General features: G+C 43.6%; 1 protein-coding gene across 2 annotated transcripts in view; it reads left to right on the top strand.

Annotated features, from left to right (window-relative positions):
* Positions 1–16,439, top strand: part of PTPRG (protein tyrosine phosphatase receptor type G) — a 701,884-nt gene that overhangs the window by 558,534 nt on the left and 126,911 nt on the right. For both annotated transcript variants that reach the window (XM_021695223.1, XM_044921263.1), the window contains exons 7-8: positions 3,775–3,932; positions 14,181–14,373. In XM_021695223.1, the coding sequence (XP_021550898.1) occupies positions 3,775–3,932; positions 14,181–14,373 (351 nt within the window). The remainder of the gene's footprint in view (positions 1–3,774; positions 3,933–14,180; positions 14,374–16,439) is intronic.

The raw sequence follows: 16,439 nt of genomic DNA, 5'->3' as shown, positions 1-16,439 counted from the left end.
TACTCTGTTTCAAGCTCTCAACAGCCTAGGAAGCTTCAGTAACTAAGATCACAGAGCTTACAGGTGGAGGAATTGGGATTTGGACCCTCGGGGTTGAGAATCTGCTCTCTTGCCCAACTTCTGTGTAGGGATGGAGAAATGAGGTGCTGATGAAGACAGTGGTTGGATTTCAGTTTTCAGCTCCTGCTCTTAGGTGACACTTCCTGCTCGTGGGCTTACCGTTCCAGATCCTAAGTAGATTCTTTGAAGAAGGGATCTTATCTGAGTTTCTGTGTGCTCAAGTTTTGTTTTTGTTTTTGTTTTATAAAGATTTATTTATTTATTTATTTATTTGAGACAGAGAGAACGAGAGAGAGAGAGCACATGAGAGGGGGGAGGGTCAGAGGAAGAAGCAGGTTCCTTGCTGAGCAGGGAGCCCGATGCGGGACTCGATCCAGGGACTCCAGGATCATGACCTGAGCCGAAGGCAGTCGCTTAACCAACTGAGCCACCCAGGCGCCCTTTTGGTTTTTTTTATAAAGACTTTTATTTATTTATTTGACAGAGAGAGACACAGCGAGAGAGGGAACACAAGCAGGGGGAGTGGAAGAGGGAGAAGCAGGCTTCCCATGGAGCAGGGAGCCCGATGTGGGACTCGATCCCAGGACCCTGGGATCATGACCTGAGCCGAAGGCAGACGCCTAACGACTGAGCCACCCAGGCACCCCTGTTCTCAAGTTTTTGACCTCCCCTCGAGTCTTCCATTTTCCCAGCAGTAAAATTAAAGAACTAGACTAAATTGGTAGTTTCCAAAGTGTCCCTATGTTCCCAGCTCAGCTTTAACCATGGTGGAGCTGCATTCGAGCTGTTACAGTTGGCTGCCTCCTGTGTAAGATTTTGTTTGAGTAAAGGGTTCCTTGGCTCCCAAAGCCACTGAATGAGGGTGGTCTAAGCCCCTTCCAGGTCTCAGAATCCTAACCCAATGGCAGTGACTGTGGCAGGGTCAACAAGCAGCAAAGCCTCCTTCTCTGTCCCCTTCCCCCATGTCTACCCGCCCCCCCCCCCCCCATCTGATTGCACCTGCTAATCACTTAAAGCCAGAATCTGCCTCTGAAGCCCTTGGGTTGGTCAAGGACAAAAAAAGTCCCTTCTGCCTTTGTAGCAATGGTCATGCCTGCAGTTTCCATCAGTCCCTGCCAAATTCATAAGCCCGTACAAGAACTTATAGGAGACTCCCGATCCTGCTGAAAGCAAGTGCCCTGGTGAGATCCAGTCACCTCAGATGGATGGGGCAGGTGTTTCTGCTTTATCTTTGTATGTTCCTTAAAGCCGCGGCCTCTTCCTGCAGTGGATGCTCTGGGTGGGGGCTTCGTCACTGCAGGCTTTTGGGCGCTGTCTTGTCACTACCCGTCTGCCTACAGCACGCTTAACTGCAGCCCTAATATTGGATCAGGCTCCTATGGGAAAACTCTACAGCTTTTCTGGTCATTCAGCCTGAAGCCCTTGATCCTAAGGCAGATTCGCGTGCTGCGGTGCGATGCCAAGTTCACCTACAATGTGTGGGAAAAATGAAGATGGTGATTTTGTGGTTTGTGATGCCAGGCCCTATGCTCCCTCTATTGCTTGGGGCCTTGTGTTGGCTGTTTACGTAGCTCAGGAAGTACAGAAGCAGCAAGCAAAGGCCAGAATTTCTCCTGCTCCCAGCCAACCCAGTCACAGCCAAACACGCTTGCAGAGATTTACCCCATCATTAGGTTGCTGTTAACCGGGTTTAAATTAAAACCCACACTTGCCAGTGGGCGGAGGGGCAATTCGGTGATTTCCGGCCTTTTATTCAAACAGAACCTGCTTTTGTCATTTTGGTTATAGAACCCTATAATTTGAAGACTTTGGCATTTATGAATTAATATTTAATTTTTCCTTAAAAATACAGAATTGAAAACCTGTATGAGAATCAGGCAAGGTTTCTGAGCCTCATGAATAACTGCTTCTCTTTCCCCAATCCCTAGTGATCTTCGGCTTAGTCATTTAAATTCTCTGTGCCTTGATTTCCACATCTGTGAAATTGGAGTATTAAAAGTACACACTCCAAAGTATTGTAAATTGAAAGCATATAGTAATGGCTTAAGAATAATGAAAGCCTGGATTCTACACTCAACTACCTGGTTGTGCATTCGAACTCTGTAAATTGGTGATGATAATAGGATGACTTCATGGGGCTATTTTAAGAATTAAATAAATTAATCTTTATAAAGCTCTAAGAACAAGGCCTGGCACATACAGTAAGTACTGCTTAAATGTTTGCAACATGTAAACCCTTAGAATAGTGTCTGGCATATAATAATAAAGCTAAACAAATGTTAAGTTTTATTCAATTAATCTTTACCAAAAGAAAATTGCCGTTTTAATTATTTTAAAAGAGTTGATTTCTGTTGGGGCTTTTGCATATCCCCCAGTTACAGAGATCTCTCAAGTCCATGGATGCACATTTGCCCAAAGACCTGTACTGGCATGAAAGAAGAGGAAGGAAGGGGTGTGAACCCAGAAGGACTACTCCTGTGGCACAGATGTGTCCAGGAAGTAACCTGGAGCCCTGAGGTCCCCCCAAGGATGTCCTTGGGCCCATGGTAGAGGCCACTAGGGAGCTAAGGCAAACCATTAGCAGGACTATAATAGCCTTATTACATCCCGAAAAGGGATAAGAAAGGAATCCCAGACTTAAATTCAGGGCTAGACCTTTGGAGACCCAGAGAGAGAGTAGAGCCTTCTCTGATTTGGGAAAGAACCTGGATGATCTACTGAGCCTGATTGGGAGAACTATAATACAGTGCCCTAAACTCTGTTGCACTGTTTCTTCCTGCCTCAGGACATTTGCACATGCTGTTCCTGCAGCCCCAAATGCTCTTCTCCTCTTTTGCCCCCACCCTTCAATATTCACTGAAGTTAACTTCAGCTTCTTCATTAGCTGAGTCAGAGCTGTGCAGGCTCTGGTGTCAGAGGGCCTGGGTTCCTATCCCAGCTTTGAAACTTAGGAGCTGTGTGACCTTGGGCAGACACTTAACCCCTTCCACACCTTGTTTTTCTCATAGAGTTATTGTCAGGTATCATTTTTAGGTCTCGGTTGAAATATCATTCCTTCTACTTGAGGAAAGACCCCTCTGATTTTGTAAAAAGAAGAAGCCTATTTCCCCGGCCCCCATTTTATAAGCTCAGGGCTGTAGGTTGGTTAGGTTTCACTTTGATTGGAGAGGTGCTGAGTGAGACTACGGTCAGATGTAACCGATGTCAGAATTGAACTTTACCGTTGGCTGACAGTTTTCTTTTCACGCTGCATCTCTCGTGCATGTCCCAGCGTTTATGCCACTGATTGTTGGTTCCTAAGTAGCGGATGGGAAGAGTTTGGTGGTGAAGCAAGATTGGGAAAGGATAGGTTACATAAAATCAGGTCCATTTTTTTTTTTCTGCAGGACTTCTCAGACTTGACTCTGGTAGTGTTTTGTCTGTCCTCTGGGCGGGGAGAAGGAGGGGACGGCAGGTTGCCCAGAGGCGCTCTTCATGGCACCCGTTTTTCATTTTTCATGAAATACAGTGCACCGTGGTGCCTCCGAACGCACCCTGGGAAACACTGCTTTGTTTGCTGTGGTCCTCCCACCACCGAATGCTGGTGCTTCTCAGGATGTAAACAAACAGAAGGCTTGTGCCTGGCACCAGCATGCCGGGGGTTTTGACTGTGTGTCTACAGCATAAGATGACTTATCATCATCGTGCCTTTCTCTTCCTTCTTCCTCCACACAGAGAAGGAGACCTTTCTGGATCCTTTTGTCCTCCGGGATCTCCTGCCCGCGTCCCTGGGGAGCTATTACCGGTACACGGGTTCTCTGACCACCCCGCCGTGTAGCGAAATTGTGGAGTGGATCGTCTTCTGGAAGCCTGTCCCCATCTCTTACCATCAGGTAGATATTCAGCCCCACGTGGGACCTCTGTGTTCACTTGTTTTGCATTGACTTAACCATTTAACATGGCTACAACACACCAGTAAAGATGTTTTTTTATCTTTTATGTTTTGATCCTCTGCTCCCCATTGATTCCTTTTTTCTTTCCAACACACGTGTTTTTGAACCCAAGAATTCAAAAATATAAAACATGGTTTCTCAGCTGCAAATTAACTGGCTGAGGAGAATTGCTGGTATGAGATCAGGTATTAGGTAAGTATTCGATCTTGAGGAGAGAATAGCTGTTCTCTATGATGATGACAGCTTGTGCCAGAAACTCTGCTGAGCTCTATATACGTGTTCACCCATTTAATCCTCAGGAACAACGGTCCTCTTTGTTACCCCCCTTTTATAGAGAAGAGATACAGAAGTGAACTAACTTGCCCAAGGCCACACAGCTGGTTACTAAGCCATAGTGTCTGATCCCAAAGATCATGCTCTGAACCCCTAAACCTACCCGAAGCTCAGAAAAGGGGGAGATTTGTCTACACGATGAAATGAAAGAGTAAGTACCATGAATTGAGCTCTTTCTGTGTGCTAAGCACTTTATATATGGCCAGTTTCGTGGCCAAACAGCGTGGAGAGATGGCTATTGCACCAGGATGGTGCACATAAGGATGTCATGCCTGGAGAGATTGGGTAGCATGCCCAAGAATTCATGGCTAATGACTGTTGAGGCCAGAAACCGAGCCCAGGTTTGTCTGATTCCAAAACCCACGTTGCTGACCATTACACTGAACTGCTTCTCTCTGACTGTGGCTGGGGCTGATTTCCTAGGAGGGTGGGTTTAGAAATTGGTGAAATGGAGATGGGGTTGGGGGCTGTGTCAAAGGAAGAGGAGCCACCAGGAGGGTGGGAGTGGGAAGGGGTGGGGAGCCTTGAAATCACCATCATGAGGGATAATAGATGGAAGGCGAAAATTCCTAGAGGGGATATATTAGTCATCGTAATGCAGCATGCACTGAAGTAGAAGAAGAGTATGTTTCTTCTCCATAGTTTCAGAAAATAGAGCCAGCAACAATGGGTAGGATTCTAAGAAATGGGATTTGAGCCATTAAGCAGGACTGTCTAAAAATGGAAGGCTCTTCCCAGAGCTGCTCATGGAAATGCCTTCCCAGGATGTGGGACAGGTAGGAATAAGGGACGTTGTAGTGGGCCAGGAGAAGTTCTAGAATTATGTGATAGTATCGGTGATGTAACTGGAGACACAGGGAACAAGATTATGGATCCGGCTGCGACGGGGAATAGTCCAAAGATTTTCCTGGTAAAGGCAGAGAGTACAGAATAGGGAGTGGGGGAAATAGGGTTGGATGGTGTCCCGGTCAGGTCTGTTTTGGAGTTAAGAAACAGAAACCCACATAAGGTAGCTCAGGTAAGGGAGCATTTTAAGGAAATAGTGGTCGAGGCATCCTGAGATGGAGCCGTCGTAACCAGGACTGTAACTAGGAAGCGAAGCACTCTCTGTCTCTCAGGGGCCACACAGGCTCTTAAATCTTGGAGTTTCTGCCACTGCTCTGTGATTCTGTGATTCTGTACTTCTACAGAATTTTCATCCCTTCTTACTCCTTGTTTTGTTTTGGTTACCTGGCTGAATATGGTTGCTCCAGTGCCGATTGACCTTTCAACCCAGGGGCCAGCTACCAACTGACAACAGTGAGGGTCCTATTTCAGTTATTCAAGAAGATAGATTTGAATAGATGCTGGTCAGCCAACAGCTTGGCTGGCCGTGGGTCACGTGTCCATCCTCGGATCAGCAGAGGGACCAGGGAGCTTCCTAAAACATCCAGTGTTGCTGCTCTGGGAGTAAATGGGGCAGGTTGTTTAGAAGGAGCTATGTGCAGGAGAGACATATTGTCCCACTAACAAAGTCAGGCCAGACAGACTTGGCTTCACTGCTGTTGGCAGACGTTTTACTTTGAGAAAATTTTTTTTTTCCTTTAATTCTTCTCTGATGACAAAAGAAGTACTAGCAGTTTGGTTGCTGAACAGGATCTGCTAGCTTTAAGAAGATAATGAAATAGGAAACGAGTTTTCTTCCTAATGGTGAAGCCAGCATTGTTTTATTAGAATAAAGTAAAATTGCAGTCCAAATATTTATATCCCCAGGGTTGGGGCAGGGGACTTTGAAAAGAGATGCTTTTTGTCCATTAAGATAGATGCTTTTGTCTTCAAAGATATAAAAGCTTGAGATAATGAGGCTAAGAAAGAACAAGTCTGGCCACTTTTTTTGTAGGACACTCTGTGAAGGGGAGAGGCAAAGAGTAATAATTGTGTAGTACTGGGTTTTATTAGAATTTCAAATATTTTTGTGGTTCCAAACAAAAGGCAGAATTGTAGGCTTGGATGTCTTGTCAAGTGTTTGTCAATTAGAAGCATTTTGACATGTGGTAACTGGGCGTCTTAGAAAAGCCTAGTTAACATCAGTTTACCCTTCACTCCCTGCTGTTCGAAGACTCAGAAGAAGTAGTGGAAGATTTTTTCTCTGTGACTTGCAATATATGACTTGTCTCTAGGTAGTTTTGTTTCAAGGAAGTAGTGAAGAAATCAATTAATCATATTGGCTTCCCAGTTTCTTTACCATAAACCATCCTTAGACAATACTTTTATCAGACACCGCCTCACCTACCCGCCCCCCCCCCCCCAAGGGAGGAGAAACAGCTCATCTTCATGTGGCCAAACGGGGTCCTTGCTGGCACGCCTCATGGAGGTCACAGTGGTGGCAGCGCTCAGAAGGGAAACCATTAGCCATCCAAGTCTTATCACTTCAGACCTGCCCACCCTGACCCTGCCAACATTCTTTCGGAAGTTAGCACAGAATGTTCATTTCAGAAAGGCAGACAGCCAATGCGGAAAAGCAAGTAGACAGAATCCCTCGTCTGCTGCTGTCAGAAAGAAAACATTCCTAGTTCCTCATCCTTCTCTTTCTCCAAAGACTGTTTCCTCTGTCTCTTCCCCCTTACACCGTGTGGGTGCCTGTAAGCAGTGAAAATGAGAATGTGTCCGCCATAAAATGCAGTGGGTAGCACTTGTATGATGACTTGTATGATGGGTATTTCTTTGAAGCCTTCCAGATATGAACAACTACTTATTTTGCCTCTTTTGTGAGTCTCCTTGGACATTCAAGCCAGCCCTGTAGCCAGTGAGCTCTGACTCTGGTCCGTGTGATAAGCTAGATCCAGATACGGTGCTGCTGATGGAATCACATGTTGGCTTGGCTGGCCAGCAGTCAGCATGGCTTAGGGGGTTGGTTCTGCTGAACATCTACTGTAAATAGCAGGCACACGTCGTGTCGTGACTTTATCATCCAAACAAAATGGTGGCACTCTCAGTGCTAGTTTACAAGGTCAAAGGAGCAAGACTAGCACATTGAGATGGTGCCTTTGTTGTGTTCATGATCAATCAGAGAACATGATCATTTGAGTCTGGTATATGGGGATGTGTTTTATTCTAGAACAGTGACTCTGAAATGATGGTGCGTTGGCCATTGGAAACTATCCCAACCTTCCCTTTCCAGGACTGTTTGCTTCCTGTAGTTTAAAATATGAGACTGCCTATAATTTTTCCTAGCATGAATTTTGTTTAAGTGCTTCTTGGAGGCGCTATCAAAACAGCAATAAATAAATATGAAGATGTCTAGTTTGTTTGCTTTTGGATATTTAATTTTTTTTTCTAACAATAAGCTGGAGTGGTTAGGAAAGGTTTATTTGCAATACTTTTTTTTTTTTTTTTTAAACCAATGTTATCTCTATCATAAAGAGCAGAGAAACTCTTTTGAATTAAGACCGTGTTCTATTCGGAGCCAGACTGCCCGGGTTTCATTCTTGGCTCCATTTTTTCAGCCAAATAATTGAGCTACCCCACTGCATACCCTGTGCCTCAGCTTTCTTCTGTAAAATGGGGATAAGAATACACCCACTTCATGGAGTCATTATAAAGATTAAATGATGGAACGTGTGTGGCATACCTGGATTAGTGCCTGGCACCACGGGGCGTGCGCAGGACATATTAGGTGGGGTTTTTTGTTGCTGTTATTAAATGATCACCAAGGCTCGAAGGCAGCACTGTCCAGTAGAAATAAAACAAGCCACATACGTGATTTTCTAGTAGCCACATTAAAAAATGTAAAGAGAAAACAGGTGAAAGTCACTTTAATATTATACTTGATTCAACCCAATATATCAAAACTATTATCATTTCAACACAGGGAGCTCACCACATTTCTAGTGGAATAGCTACATTTGGCTCCTGGCTGTTGTAGCCCTCACATTTATCTCAAGGCCACAACACCTAATGAATCACGTAATTCAGAACGTTCCGATTCCAACACCACATAATGCCCAGTGCATGTGAATAGAGAGGGTTTTTTTAAATGGTGGGGTGAAGGTGTCATTATTAATCCCAACAGATAGCTTTCTTTGGTGGTAATTATGGTTAAATTCGTTTCTTTTTGTAGAAGGCCTTTCTATAATTGTCTTCATGCAGAACTATCTATTGCTGCAGGAGGGACATGTCCTTGCGGTTAGCTAGCTCTTCTTGGATTTTATTTTTACATTCGTGGTTCAGTAAGTAAACTTTGGATGCTCTGGGCTGTTGGGAATTTAATATTCCATCACTTTTGTTTAATAAGGAAGCAACACAACAGGGCCTGCCCTGTCACCCCTCAAATGTGTGGTGAAGTCAAAGTGTCTCCGTGACCTTAGGTGTGACATTTCAGTTCTTAATGCTTACCCCAGCATTTATTATTATGTTTATAATGGACTCTGGTTTTGTTTTAAGGCCATTATATGCCCATCCTATAACATATTGTGCACATCAGCCTTTTAATGGTTCATAATTATATTACTTTTGATTTTCCCTCATTTTTCCCCTTCAGCCATGATGGTCCCTTCCCCACATCTCATGGACGAGAGCTCTTACTGCACACGAATAGCATGAATAGATTTCAACTTTCCTTTGATTTGAACCGGCAGATTAAAAACTAATTATTCTCTGTAATATTTTTATAATAAAAACTAAGTTGAAATGATTTATATACAGTTCCAGCCAAGACATTTGCAATTCAAGGTTAAAATTATTCTTGAAACAGCACCAGTTAAAATGCAATTACAACTCCCCAAGCAGGGATAAAAGAAAGAAATGTTTTACTTGTTCACTTCAAAAGTTAAAAAGTCAATTTTACATTATAGAAATAAAAACTTTCATTTATTTTTACTAAATGATAAAGACTTCATTAGTTATGTTAAAGTCCAGATAAATCCAAGTGTGTTTATTACTTACCTCTGGAAAAGAATAGGTGAATAAGTGTGGGTTTTATGTGGTGCATAGCTCTTCCTCCTTGTGCCCGCCATCTTGTTCCTGGTTCCCAGTTCCTTCTGTGTTGAGCCATAAGCTGTTTCTGTCCAGAGTGCAGAAAAGTGCAAATAGATTTATGTTGTCAGTGGTGGGTGCCCTGCATAAGTGATCTTTCAGGGTCAGCTAGAAGGAACTCTTTGGGGACTTCTATTATCACATTCAGTAACTCCACTGCAATGTTACTCTTTCCATGAATAATGCTGCAGGCCTGTTAGGCATGTGACATGCAGTGGCTGCGAGCATGACAGAGTCATACAGACCTAGGTTTCTAATCCTCACTTCAATGGTGGGGGGGAGAGAGGGGAGGGCGGGATGGGTTGGGGGGTGAGTGCACATGAGCAGGGGGGGAGGGGGCAGAGAGAGAAAGGGAGAGAGAGAATTCCAAAGACTCTGAGCTGAGCTTGGAGCCTGTTGGGGGGTTCGATTCCACAACCCCAAGATCATGACCTGAGCCGAAACCAAGAGTAGGACACTCAACCACGCACCCCAGTCACTTCAACTCTTGTTTGCTTTGTGATCTTAGGCAGGTGCTGTAAAGTCTCTATTCCCAGTTTCCTCATCAGTCACAAGTAATGATAATGATATCATAATACCATCAACTTTATGAGACTTCTATGAGGAAGTAAGGGAGTAAAAGGAAAGCACATAACACTCTGATCACAATGCCTTATACGTAATAAACACTCAGTAAATATTAGCTGCTAGTGTTAATGATATACTAACAGTGTTAACAATGTTACTTTAATGTTATTATTTTAAACTAAAACAAGTTAGAAACCAAAGTAACGTTTGTGAATTCCATAACAAAGTACCTGTCACAGAATGCGTTTGATAAATATACATTCCAAGGAGGACAGGAGGGAGAAGCAGATAGAGCATCTTACAGTTGTTGGAGGTTTATAATACAATCATAGTTGCCACACTCCTCATAAAATAAGAATAATAATAGTAATGTTAATAATACTTAATGAGTATCTACTGTGTGCCCAGAATTATTCCAAACACATTATATATAATAACTCATTTAATAGTAGCAAGAACCACATGGGATAGGTATTAATGTTATCTCTATTGTACAAGTAAGAAAACCGAAGCACAGAAACATCAGATACTTTGACCAAGGTCACACATTTAGCAAGTGGGGATTGAAAACAAGGTTTTGAACCCAGCTACCAAGAGTAAGAGTTCTGAGTTTGGAGAATTAGGCACAGGCCGGAACCTTAGGGCCCCACCATTAGAGTTGGAAGCCCTTGAAAGTTTTTGAACAGAGGCGTGATGGCATCTCATGTACATTTTAAGAAAATCAGGGGCGCCTGGGTGGCTCAGTCGTTAAGCATCTGCCTTCGGCTCAGGTCATGGTCCCAGGGTCCTGGGATGAGTCCCACATCGGGCTCCCTGCTCAGTGGGAATCCTGCTTCTCCCTCTCCCACTCCCCCTGCTTGTGTTCCCTCTCTCGCTATGTCTCTCTCTGTCAAATAAATAAATAAAATAAAATAAAAAGAAAATCACTGTGTGGCTGTTAAGCAGATCTAGAAGAGTTGACAGTTTGTCCTGTGGCTGCAGAGTTAGGCGGTGCTGCCATCCGGCACAACTCTAGGGGGCACCTTCTCATTGTAGGCTTTGTAAATGGAGTCCCTTGGAATCAAAAAGTAGAGGTCTGGGTGGTGGTCGGGTTCACCTTTATCGAGTGTGGTTACAAGGCAAGGGTGAGGGTCAAGGACAATGGGAAGTAGCTATGCAATGACTTATCAGTGCATTTCTCACCCAGAGTATCACTGTTCACCTGCCAGAGTGAAAACGTAGACTCCCTTTGCCAATCCAGGCATCGTGGTGGTTTCCACCCAATGGCCAAACATGCCAGGCACCAACGAGAGAGACCACTGGCAATTTTCATTCAACTTAGAGGAATGACAGGGTTTTCGTGAATGCTGCCAACATACCGAAGGACATTTGATGAGTCTGCTAAGCTTGACCTCCTTTTCCTCTTTTGTATGACTGTCAAGCGAAGCTATGATCCAGTTGACAATATAATATCGTCCAGGTCATCAGTTCACTCTGAAAACCGTCACATCCTTCCTTGGAAATCTCTGGGCAAGTTGAGTTAATGACAAGGAAGCAGCCGAGCTTTTAAGACATAGCATGTCATTAAGCTGTAAGAGCAATTTAAGCAAAAGCATTTTTGTGTTAAATTCAGAACCTGCCTCTTTTTACAGTTATATGACTAATTCTTTCCTGAGGCATCAGAAATAAACTTTTTAGGAGAACTAAATGCTAGCTGTGAAAGAAGCAAGTCTTCTAGAGAATAAACAAACCTTAGAGTCGGATTGCCGAGACAGTCTCCAAGGCCATCCTTTTCTGGCATCTCAGAGATTAAACTATTTCAGGACAGATGGCTTCTCTTTCAGAAAATTTCCGGTCTAACTTGCTATGTATAGCAGTCTGGCCGCTTAAAAAAAAAAAAAAAAAATCACCCTGAAAGTTGAGGAATTCTTTCTATTCAACTCACGTCTCTAAGGCTTTAATTTAAACCAATTTCCTCCTTTTGGCCTTCTCTGGACATGGAGACTGGTCAGCATCTTCCACATACAAGGGCTTTTAATCACATTACTCCTAACTTGCCTTTTCTTCAGGCTAAACACTTCCCACTTGCCTTCACCTTTCCACATGGGATTTAGCCTCTGTCCCTGTAATCACTTTGGTTGGTCTTTTCCTAGACGGTCTCCAGAGTCTTTGCTAATTCTTTCCATGTAATTTTAAGAAGTTATTTTCTGTAAGGAAACTCTGAAACCTTCTGTCATGTATGGATGTGTTCAGTTCCGAGTTGGGTTGTCCTATCAAGTGAGTACACATTGCCAGGTTGAGGAGATTGGATTTTTCCAATACCTCCAATTATCTTCATCTGAGTGGGTCACATTTGGCAGAGTAAACAGTCCAGTTTTCTTAATTTTTCTGCTGTTACTGCCTTTCTTTGTTAACTATAAATAAATAAAGAAGGAACATCGCAAGGAAGACTGGGAAGAAAGGAAATTTTGAATAGCCACCATAGGAGTTGTTAGAAGTTACGAGACTGGTGGAGAATTGGAATAACACCACAGGACCAGATGACTTTTGCTTTTAGGCTGGTTGAGAGATCATTCTGGCTCTATTACCTTGATGAAAAAGCAGAAAAGGTTTCATGGTTTGTTATCACTTTCCATTTACAGAATTGGAGGGGAGGTGGCATGATAGGTGAATACAGGTACTTAAGTGATTTTTCTTGGCTATGATCACTATGCACATTCATTGCTTTCTCATGCAAAGAGAAGGAGTTTCAGATCAAGCAGGTCAATTTTTGTGACATTGTCTGAAGCTGTTTGAGAAACACTGGGGTTAGTTCCAGGCTTCAAGATGACCATCCAGAAACCCAGGTTGGGGGAGCGCCTGGCTGGCTCAGTTGGTAGAGCATCTGACTCTAGATCTGAGGGTCGTGAGTTCAAGCTTCATGTTGAGCATGGAGCCTAATAGAAAGAGAGAGAGAGAGAGAAAGAAAAAGAAAGAAAGAAAGAGAAAGAAAGAAAGACCATCGTAATGTTCCTATATATTTAACATTGGTGTTGGCCACCCTCTGGTCCCCGAAAACCTAGGGCGGCCACTCATTGGCTGCTTGGGAAGCATCTGACATCATTCGTCTTATAATTCTCTGCTGCAGAAAGCATTTTGATTGGGTATTCAGTGAGCCAAATGGGCCAGAAAGAGTTCATTCAGTTTCTCTCTTTTTCATTCCATTTTCATCCCCCACTTCAAGGAATTAGTATTTCCCATGGCTGGGCATTTTAGATTAATTTTATTTCTTTGGTGACCAAGATAGCTTTGTGGTCCACTGAAAACAGATCTCTGGCACCCAGCCTCAGCTTCATTTCTCTTACATCAAAACATTACTGTGTGTGTGTGTTTTTTTTTAATGAGCAGAAGATTGAGGGCTACGGAGAATCCTTTTTAATAATGGAAATATGACCCTGAAGTCCTGATTTTTTTTTTCTTTGCTTTTCCATAAAAGTTTGGTCCGTAGCCTTGTGGAAAGTATTTTTTAATAGTATGAATAATAATGATCACAGCTAATCCTTACCATGGACTTAATGGCTGCTAAATAATTTACATTCATTTTAATCTTTTCAATGATCTTATAAGATAGCTGCTAGTATTATATGTGTTTTATATTACATATATATATAATGTTTGTATATATTGAGTTACTGATGCTTTAATGGTTTGACTATGATTACCCATCTGGTAAGTGTTGAAATTGGGTAGTTTACCTCACGAGCCATGCATTTAGCAGCTTTCTGCCTTAGCAACTTTGCTGAACTGAATCCCTAGTACATACACAAGAAGATGCTTTAGTAAAAAGTGAATCACTAGTATTTACTGAGCTCTTCTGTGCCCGGGACTGTTTTAAGCACTGCACATGGGTTATCTCATTGAGTACTGGCACAAACCCTATCGGGGTGGGCACTGCTGTAATTATCACTGTTTTATTGAGGAACAGTTCAGGCTCAGAGCAGGGAAGCAGCTTCCTCAGGGCCCCAGAGCGGGTGAGCTGTGGAGCTAGAATTTCCATCCAGGTCGTCTGGCTCCGGAACCTGCCAGTTTCGCCATAGCCTTGTGCTCCTTCCCAGAATACTAACGGTCTTGCCAGGGGGCAGAGCAGAAGGACTGGAACTCTTTTCTGAGACACAAACTAAAAGAGTTCTGTACAAGTCTCCTCCGGTGGAGTGTTCTCCCGGTTCTCGCACCCTCCTCCCCCGGCCCCGCGTCGTACCACATCGCTTTTCTCATTCTTGGTTTTTTCCCCCCTCCCCTCTCTGGTTCTCTGTTTAGCTCGAGGCTTTTTACTCCATCTTCACTACAGAGCAGCAAGACCACGTCAAGTCGGTGGAGTATCTGAGAAATAACTTCCGGCCACAGCAAGGTCTGAATGACAGGGTGGTGTCCAAGTCTGCGGTCCGCGACGCCTGGAACCACGACATGACGGACTTCTTAGAAAACCCACAGGGGACAGAAGCCTCTAAAGGTATATTTGGATTAAGTGCCCCTGCCCGGAGGAAGATTCCTTATCATAAATTACTTTAAATTAAAAGGAGTTCCAAACCAGCCAAGAGTTGGAACTTGGTGTTAAGAACATATGTTTCTCTGTTAAAAGAGGCTTGTCTGGATGATAAATAGAAGCAGTTGTGGGAATAACTTCAGTTAAATAGATATGTTCAGAATTGCCCTTTTGACTAGTAATACGTCAGTCATCCTGTTGGTATTTTTACCTTGTAACATCAACACTAACTAGTGAATGTCTAAAGGCAGCTCTTGGGTTGCAGCTCTCTTACCTTGCACCTGCCCCTCCACCCCCTGCCATTGGGATCAGGACACTGTCTCTGACCTCAGGCACCAGCACCTTTGACTTGCCCCCCAGCACTCCACTCTGCAGCCTGCCCTTACCTCCTTACTGACCTCTTCCACACCAGGCAGGACCTCGCCCTCCAGCTCTCCATCCCTACCAGATGCCATGTGGCCTTTTTAAAACCATTATTTAACAGTTTGATTCCCATCTCCGATAAACATGAGTTTATTCTTTTCAGGCATCTTAATCTTTTTCCATTTCTACATTCTCATGTGAACTGAACATAAATTTCTCTCCCAGGAAACTAGAAAGTCAGATCCTACCCTCAGAGCTCAACTTCAAGCTCCATGATTTGTCCTCATTGTGGCTTCAAGTTCGGGAAACACTTAGAGAATAAGGCTGATCAAAATTCCAGTACTTGGTGGGGGGGTGGTGCGCCTGGGTGGCTCAGTCGTTAAGCGCCTGCCTTCAGCTCAGGTCATGATCCCAGGGTCCTGGGATCGAGCCCCGCATCGGGCTCCCTGCTCAGCAGAGAGCCTGCTTCTCCCTCTCCTTCTGCTGCTCCCCCTGCTTATGCTCTCTTTCTCATTCTCTTTCTCTCTCTCTCTCAAATAAATAAATAAAATCTTAAAAAAAAATTTCAGTACTTGTAAGGGAGGACGGAATAAGAAGGACTTTTCTTTGGAAGGGAGGAAGGAATAAGAAGGAATTTTCTTTGGAAGGGAGGAAGGAATAAGAAGGAATTTTCTTTGGGTGTGAGGAGATGGTTCTTTCCAGTGATCTCCTCTCCGAAATTGTGAGTTTGGGTCAATGGGAAGGGCTTGTGTCATTAATCAACACTGGACACAGACTGTGGTATTTTTAGTGGGGTAAGTTACACGGGGACATTTTGTTTCAAGAGTGCCCCCACCCCCAATAAAAAGGACCAATTTACTGGCATATGACCTTTGTAGGAACAAGTGGGAGATGCGATTATATTCCACAAATAACTGCATTGATGTGCATTTTGATGATAAGAATGAGCCCATTTTCCAGGCTCATATATCTGAAAAGAAGCTAACAGAAGAGGAAAAGGAGCTTAAGAATGTGATCATTTCCTTCTTGTGATTTTGTGTGAGGATGGTGAGAGAAGCTAGTCTGGCCATATGCCATCAAGAAACGCTTGAGAGTCAAGTAATTTGGAGCTGACACTTTGTCAAGGGCGTCATTTGTCAGCTGGGAACAATGGGTGGGTTAAGAAGCACGCAAACCCAGGAAATGTCTTAGGTTGGCCAGCATAGCACACCTCACTTGGGCTAATTTTGTTTTTTAACCAAGCTAAAAATAAAGAAAACAACCAAGCTCGAAAGCTTTCTCCCAAGAGAAGAAGAATCTCTTAGGGATTGAGTATTTTGTGAGAGGTGAATGCGGAGGACGTGTGGGGGATGATGAATTTATATCGCAAGTGAATGCAAGATCTGGTAGCTCAGAATTGCTGAGGTTATGATAGTTATAAAGTTCTTTCCTAAGAAATGGGTTGAGTATACAATATATCAGCTGTGCAGAGGGAATGCATGGCTCTTATTACCCAAAAAAGTCAGAGAAGATAATGGTCTCTGTCGCATTAAATTGTCAAAGGGGGCAAGATCTTCTACTGAATGGGCTTTCTCTGGATTTGAGCAGAGCCTTGGACCCTACCTTAAATATAGGGAATCGGTTCTTCATACTACAAGATTTTGTTGCAGTTATCATGGTGTGTGTGTGTG

The sequence above is a fragment of the Neomonachus schauinslandi genome, chromosome 1 (assembly GCF_002201575.2).
Source record: "Neomonachus schauinslandi chromosome 1, ASM220157v2, whole genome shotgun sequence".
Classification (NCBI taxonomy): domain Eukaryota; kingdom Metazoa; phylum Chordata; class Mammalia; order Carnivora; family Phocidae; genus Neomonachus; species Neomonachus schauinslandi.
This window is presented reverse-complemented; position numbering and strand designations above follow the sequence as displayed.